Consider the following 7,920-nt stretch of genomic DNA (forward strand, 5'->3'; position numbering starts at 1 on the left):
CGATTAGGGTGTATTACCGCACGTTAGAGAATTGCCCTTTCAGAGAATGTATCGTTCAATAAAATGCTCATTGGGCAAAGCCTTACGGTGCCTTAGGGAACTAGATTTCTATTACATAGTCGTCAAACATAAGACAACTACGTTACACAATTAAGAATACAATTTATTGCGTATTTTTAACTCGTACGACAGGTCTACAACGCGTCATTTTCTAGCTGAAAAACGTTTACTAACTATAGATAATAATAATACTTCGCAGACATACAATTATTTAAGTCCCAGCGGAAATTTCGGATGCAATAGACTACTATAAAATCCAACCAACGTCACTCCGCATTATCCATTCTTTCGTGCAATATCTCTTCCTGCGAGGCAAACTTAATAATTAGCGTTGGTTCATTTGCGGCTGGCACAGGCAAATTTAAAATTTTGGAGAGGTGGTCGAAGTTTCAAAAGTTGCATGAGGCTTTTCATTCTTGATACATCCCTGTTGACCTCATCCGCCTTATGAGTTCGTTGCAGCTCTAGCGCTAGTGAAGTCATACTAAAATCCAAATAAAGAAATGAACATGAATGATACACGAAATGCTCTATAGCCATGTAATACCCGCATGCAGCGACCTTTTCTCGTTTGACCGCGTCGAGGATCGTTCAAGCAAAGTTTGCAAAAGATTCATTTCGCAAGATCATGGGAAATGTGAACGGTATATATATATATATATATATATATGTATATATATATAGGATAAAAGTCCAAGGTTTTATAGGATACCTATTCCAGATAGATTTCGGGTCTTGGCGGTCGCCATCTGCTAGCGAGCGGACGCGGCTTTCGTTTTCAATATGAGCGGCGTGTTGAACACGGATCTCTTCCTGTCGACTAGCGTACCTGGGCAAGTATTCCGTAGACAAGTATTGAAAATACACAGGTTTAAGCGAATGCACTCTTTGAAATATTATGAAGATTTTCTTTCATTATATTTTATTGCACACCAGCTAGTATGTTTAGTTTATAGAAATCTAGTAAACAGGGGGGGGGGGGGGGGTAACATTAAAGGGTCCATTGCTTTTGAAGTTTAGAGACAGTATTGATGAAATTAGTATCCGAGCATGCGATGTATATTATGAGTGACAGCCAGGACAGACAGTATTGTTGTTAAAACTTTTCAACAGCCACATTACAAACTTCATGCTACATGGTAGATAAGGTAATGAAGGTGACACAGCTGCCCGAGAGCTGATAAAGATTGTTCCCATAAAAGTCCGTACGTGTGCACGTACCATTTATCCCTACATCGTTGGGCTTCCATCTTAAGCTCTTCGATGGCCTTTTGTTCTTGAGCGTCAAGGAAAGCGATCCTTTGGTGGAACTCCTTGCGCCACAGCTGTAGCGGTTGCATTTGGTCATTTCCAGTGGTCTTTTTCCTAGTATAAGTGCATATTTCAATCTCTCTTTTTGTTTTAGTAATACTTTATCAGATATTTATCAGGCACAGAAAAAATCACACGAAGTTAACTTTCACCTTCGGAAACATAGGCACACAATGATACGCTGCATAGTTGCATCGATATACAAAATTTCCCCATTATACAGCATGAGTCAATAGCTGGAGTTTGTATAATTTTGACTGGTAAGTAGCGGATTAAAGATAGATGTTGCGTAATCAAGACTGCCAGCTTGTCTGCTGCCGGGCCTTGAATAGACGATTTCTCTTGTATGAGCAAAAGTCAATGCCAAATTCATTTAAATTAAACATAGATTTATCCAGAAATGTAGCCCTATTGACAACTTCTAAGTAACTATGAATGTACATTTCAGCCAAATTTCTTCAGCACGTAGGTATTACGTATGTGGTGTAATATTTTGTAGCGTATCATTCAGTAGTGCACCAAACAGAACCTGTAAAAAGCAGGTCGTGCTTCTACCAACCTTGATGCTATGGGCGAAGACGTGAGCACCTTCGGTTGTTCAACGATGTTTAGGCAATTATCGCCTTTGTTTAGATCGCCCACGCTACAGGTTTTTGTTAGGCAGTCGAGGTCTGTTAGGTCTACCTCGCCATTTGGGAAAAATTCATTAGGCGCCGAACGTCTACGATATTCCGAGTCCTGCATTGAAGCCAGATAATAATTAAGGGTAAGTAAATTATACACATGAGTGGTTCAGCAGGAAACAAGCCCTAAGTCTAATTGATTTGGTAATCTGAGGTAGGACCAATAAACTGATATTACACATTAGAATGTAAGACGCTCTGAATGAGTATAGGGCAGGTTCACTTACAAGCGTAGGCGACTCGAATTCGTGCGTTTTTTCAGTACCGTCGCTAGGCTCGATATCTGATAGATTCATAATCCTATTTTGATGGTTGCCACTGACGTCAAGTTGAGTCTCAAGTGTTTCGTAATCTATATGCCGAGCCCCATTGGCATCTTCTTTATCAATGCTTGCGTCGCCTTCACCTGCGATCTCTTCATCAGATTCAGTTGCTTTGAAGACAATAACTTTGGATGGTTTGTAGCAGCGCTCGTCTTTGGTAATACTTGTTTCGTCCTCGGCGGTAATGGACTCTAACAAATAGGTGCGGCCCTCACCGACACCTTCGGTGGTTCTGACCGCCTCGAAGCTCGACCCCTCGGAAGACAATAAGGTTGCTTCGGTGAATAGGATCTACACAAGAAGGCGAAATGGATGCGTCAAATCGGATGAGGATTAAAAGAGAAATAACATGGCCATGGATGAATATTATCTGTTCCAGTCTGCCCGTTTCTATTTTTACCGCTCGTTTCAAATATATAAATATCTACAGATATATAAATCCTAATGTATTATTACGAAAAAACTAACACTTTTGTATTTTCTAGTTCGTTGTAAGCTCCTATTAATTGAGTCAGAGCTTAACGTATTAAACTTCAGTGAATGTCATAGTAACGTGACATTCCAAATGTTTGTGAAGTAAGCCGATTGCCTCACGATTGCATGAATTCATATTGGTAAATTACCTAGCCTAATCTTTTTTTTTTGGGAGGTTGAGGGCAAGTGCATAATGGTTATTATAGTTATTACAGTATGCTAACGCCTAATCTAAGTCGTTTTAACCTGAGGTACTTGGAGAACCCCTGTAGCCTGCTTTTCGGGATTATCTTCCTGATCCGGTAGAGGACCTTCATTGTGGCTCGTGTTCGGCTCTGCGTCTGTTTCGTCAACGAGTTCTCGATAGACACAGCTTGGCACAGTTTCGGTTGAGTGCCCACTATCGACTTCGAAGGTCGAGTTAACCATGGAACGAAGCTCACAGCTTAATAGCTGTTCATTGTCTGAAGAACCGCTTATTAAAACTGTCGCGCTAGAGGAGCTTTGCGGGTTTGACGTTAAAGCAGAGGTTTTCGCGGAGTTCGACGTTGGTGCGCTTGAACTCATGTCACCGAACGATGAAACCATTGAGGCATCTAACGATGAAAAGTGTTGCTTTGACCAGGATGTAGCGTTGGATAACGTGGAGGTGGTCATCTTTGATGAGATGCTGACTACCTCTGGCAGTGCACAATAGAAAAGAATCACATTTGTATTACCAGAACATTTCATACATTTCAAACAGAATAAACATTTCTGATACACATAATGTATTTGAAAAAGCTGCTTCTGAGGATTTCGCGAAACGCGTCAAGGACAAATAATAAATCAACAAATCGCCAAACGTAGGGTAAAATTTTAAATTTTTAGTGGAACTTACATATTAGAGGTTTGTCTACATTATTATAGGTAAATATATTGTATACATTGTATAGCGGATTTCTTGCGGAAGCAAAGGACAAGTGTTCCTCGCTAAACACAATAAAAATAGTAGATATGCATATGGAAAAACGCCTGTTTTTTAGTTGCGTGACGTAGTCGTTTTCAGTCAAATAAATATTTCATACTTAAGGTATTTTTTTTCACAAAGCTAGCCTTTAAAGGAGTTCATGGAGGTTTAAACTATTACGCGCAAGCCGCCTCGCCGTTTAAAATGAGGCTGTTGCACTACAAGAACATTTAGGGATGGAAGATCGTAGGCGAAAGGGCAGTCGCGAGCTTCTCCACTAGCAGTAGTATTCCTAATGAGTCATAGAGTCGGCGTGCGCACACCTTTGTCACCGATATGGCAAAGGTCAGAGAAGTCGCTGTCTTCACATTTCATGCCGCCTGGTATATCTTCAGACCTATAATCATTAGCTTGTATCAGGGCTTTACTGATCACTTGGTCACTAGGTTTAGTGAACGGATTCGTTGATTCAAGGGACTGGTCAAACCCATCATTTGCCTGGTGGTTAGCGTTCAACACCGGCGCGCCAGCCAATGCTGAAAGAAGTTTTATTTATAGTAAGAGAGTTCTATCTTTTAAAATAATCTACCTAGTATGTTGTGTTTTAGTCAGTTATTGCTTTCCAGAGAATGACATGCCTAGGAATTAAGTTTATACAGGAATTTACGATGGCACGTAGATGTTTTTTTTACATTAGTTCAAGCATGCAGAAATATAATGAGAAACAATGAAGGAATATAAAGTAATTCGAAGTTTTCGTACAGGTTACCCGATAGCAAAACATATAAGCTCGCAGGTGGACCAGCTATAAAATTTGGTTAGATAAAGTTTCTTATTACCCTTGAATAGATCATTTTTTAATGCATCGCCGGAGAAAGGATCGATAACGGGGACAGCATTGCTAAATGGGTCGCTATAGAGAACCGATTCCTGGCCATCCATGGGAGCAGATTGGTCGATAGAACCGTTCTAAGAGTACAACAAAATAGACAATGGTTAGAAGCTGACTGATTAATCTGTTCAGCCGTTTACTTCTTTAGTGGTCATGCGCCCAAAGTCGTGCAATGCTGAAGACGAGAAGTGAAATCTAATCTAGGTTGCTCTTATGAGCTGTAAGTTACATGACAAATGTAACCTTGTACTTTTTATGTAATAATCACAACGAAGTACTTTTTAGGCGTCTCGTTTTTGCAAAACAATATGTTATCGAAATTTTTCTACCATGATAATTCCGGGAGATGTAAATTTGCTGTATTTGACAGTTTGATTTTATAGAGCGTGGCTACGAATCAACACAAATTTAGTAAGAAGTGGGAAAACTATCTAATTGATTTAACAAACGAATCGATTCCTGTCCCAGGCAATTTAATTCTTGCTCCGTGGAAATAAAAAACGCTACGTGCAATCTATGTGTTTGAGCCTTTTTTCTACATTTTTCTTATACAGTGGTGAACTTAGACTTCGTTAAATAATGTGATTATTATCGTAATTTTTTTTATCATAGGTAGACCCATTTACCATAGTTAGAACATGCCTGGTACGTGCACTAAACGAGACACGTTTTTTCGAATAAACCGTTAGTAAGTTTATTATTGTACATATTCATATGCTTCATTAGTAGGACTTTTTTTAAAAGGAATTTATGGCTGTATATTATTTTTCGAAAACTTTTGAGAACCCCATTTTTGGTTGATGGTATGTTTATTTGACATCTAGTACGCAGAGACAAAAAAGCCAGCGATATGAAGTGGGAGGGTCCATTTGTAAAATTCCAATATATATGTATATGGAGCACTCAGCCACGATGATCTCCGTCTAAGGCCATCAGATAAACTTTTAGTACTATCCAATAAAGATTTGGGTTAATGGATCGAAGTATACGAGACATATACTGTAAATAACTGGCTAGTGGCCTCAGCGGAACCAAACCCAACCATCGAAGCTGAGTTCTGGACCCATCCCACGAAAAATAGATTTTGTCTAGGCAATGTGTGGTCGTACGTATTACTCAAAATCTCTAAAAAAAAAGTTATTGTTAAGCTATAAAATAAGTTATTGTTAGCTGAAATTTTTATAAAATGACTAACAGGAGTTTCCTCTTTTTTTCGTCTTCCCTGTTTTTAGGTGAACACTAAAAGTCAACGAGCGGCCTGAAATAGATGTTCTAACCTAGCATATTATAATACAGTTCGTTTATTAAATTAGTGCTGTACTTTATTTCCTATATGACGATCTGTGCGATGTATCGTTTATCTGTTCTTACACAAGTACTTGTTCAATGCAAATTGCACAAAAGGTAATGCTGGGTACTCACCTTAAATCTGCAAGATACATCATCAATTGAATGTTCTCAGTCGTATCATAAAAAATACGTCAATCGCAGGGTCATCATCTCTAAGTTTACAAAGAGTGTTTCGGAGCCGCACTACTCCTCTTAAGCGGCGTTTTTAAACATTGCTTTAATATCATTCTAGATACCATTTAGTTTAAGATACAGCATTATATTGACATGGTATTGGATTTCAAATGCTAATTACAGGTTCCCCCGTGTATGATGTCTAGAACAGGAGTTGTTCGATTTGATAAAGTTTCTAACTTTGGACCATCTTAATAAGCTTGAAATATAGGACCAGTTTTAGACTAATATCCGATACAGCAGCAAACACTGGCTCCATTAAGGGATAAGGCAACTTACCGCGTTGACATCATCGTTTCGATTTGTCGTTGGCTTTCGAAGTTGCCACAATTGACTTGCAAAAGATGCCATTTTCGGAATAGTGGTTTTAGATAACAACACGACAATTTCAGCAGTCTCTGACTGGTTGCTTGAATGCCAGTTTATAGTATTCTTATGTATACTATGGATGTGGTTCAGCGAGGCCCTCTATACGCCTAGCAAATCAGTAAAAGAATGGTCCATCCAAAAAAACACGTCTTGTGGATACTATACAGTAGAGCGATTCATATCAAACGTGCACCTCACGTGCCTGATTTTTTACGTATGCACTCATGCGATCCTTTTAGACCTGCAACATCGTTTGCTGGTTCCAGCATGCCAACGATTGTTCATCAGCGTGCTCGCCCTCTATAGCCTCGTCATAGAGACAGCGAGCCGATCCAAAAGGCGGTCGATGCAGTAAAATAATAAATGTTGATCTGGAGTCCAAAAATCAGCAAGCAGTAAGGAGACTAACCTAAAATACAGTAGATATTCACAGTCATAAAACCATTTTGTGCCAGACTACGCCAGTGAAACCTGTTTCCTATTATATACTTGAGTCATTAAAATAAATCGAGTTAGTAAAGGCAAGTGTGTTGCTACTGATTTACAAAGCTACAAGGTGCGAACCGTTTTCTAAGTTAAAAAAAAATGTTAAATTGAAGAGGCGGGAAGAAGAGCATCGATTTTTGCCCACACGAACGAACATGGCTACATCAAAACATGCGTAACTAAAACAGCTGCTATAAAAACCTGTTGCATTTTATATGTATAGAGAGGAAATTAGCTAAAAATATGTCGTTTATTGTGTGAGAAAATGACACTGGGTGGACAGATAATTTTTCTGCTATCGCATTTTTTGGATTTAGCCCACTGAAGAAGAAAAACCTCGGTCCCAACCGAGTTTTAGCATAGTCAACTTAAACTTAATATGATAGCCACGTTTTGATGTCTGTGCAACTCATTGATGTAGTTTCAATTAATGGACATAAGGTAATAAAGCCAGCCATCCTCAAACTATAAACTTTTTGAAAATACACAATATGCAGTTAATTCGCTGGAAAAACATGACTATGTTTATACCTATGAAAGCTGCCGTAGCGTATACATTCTTGACAGAATATTTTAGAGAAGCTCTTCCTCTAGCGCCGGAAATAGTTTGTATGGTTTAGATTTAAAGGGAGCCTGGACCGTGTAAACCGTTAACAGGTTCTTCGTGCCCTTGAAGGAGATGTTTGACAGATAAGAACTTGAACTACGGGCGACTTTCCGCTCATCTATTTTTAAGCCGAAATAACTTGAAGCAAATTTCATACATGATCAACATGGCTTAGAAGTAGACACCCATGTATAACTGAAGTTATCATGGGCGTCTACTTCTAACACGGCATTGACTGCAAC

General features: G+C 39.0%; 1 protein-coding gene and 1 long non-coding RNA gene across 4 annotated transcripts in view; one reads left to right on the plus strand and one right to left on the minus strand.

Annotated features, from left to right (window-relative positions):
- Positions 1 to 6,489, plus strand: part of LOC111265328 (uncharacterized) — a 56,338-nt gene extending 49,849 nt beyond the window's left edge. For both annotated transcript variants that reach the window (XR_002683382.2, XR_002683384.2), the window contains one exon: positions 5,925 to 6,489. This is a non-coding gene — a long non-coding RNA (uncharacterized LOC111265328). The remainder of the gene's footprint in view (positions 1 to 5,924) is intronic.
- LOC111265327 (uncharacterized) lies at positions 143 to 7,055 on the minus strand. 2 transcript variants are annotated; one of them, XM_022841926.2, is made up of 9 exons: positions 6,496 to 7,032; positions 4,640 to 4,769; positions 4,124 to 4,336; positions 3,098 to 3,531; positions 2,282 to 2,668; positions 1,931 to 2,109; positions 1,282 to 1,425; positions 773 to 889; positions 143 to 544 (listed from the first exon to the last, which is right to left on the minus strand). In XM_022841926.2, the coding sequence occupies exons 1-9, from the start codon at positions 6,565 to 6,567 to the stop codon at positions 397 to 399; spliced, it is 1,824 nt and encodes a 607-aa protein (XP_022697661.1). In that variant the 5' UTR covers positions 6,568 to 7,032; the 3' UTR covers positions 143 to 396. The 2 variants fall into 2 exon arrangements, with proteins under 2 accessions (XP_022697661.1, XP_022697663.1); XM_022841928.2 differs by having other exon boundaries at positions 337 to 544; positions 1,282 to 1,385; positions 6,496 to 7,055.
- Positions 7,056 to 7,920: the final 865 nt, after the last annotated feature.

The sequence above is a fragment of the Varroa jacobsoni genome, unplaced genomic scaffold, assembly GCF_002532875.2.
Source record: "Varroa jacobsoni isolate VJ856 unplaced genomic scaffold, vjacob_1.0 scaffold_957, whole genome shotgun sequence".
In the NCBI taxonomy this organism is placed as follows: domain Eukaryota; kingdom Metazoa; phylum Arthropoda; class Arachnida; order Mesostigmata; family Varroidae; genus Varroa; species Varroa jacobsoni.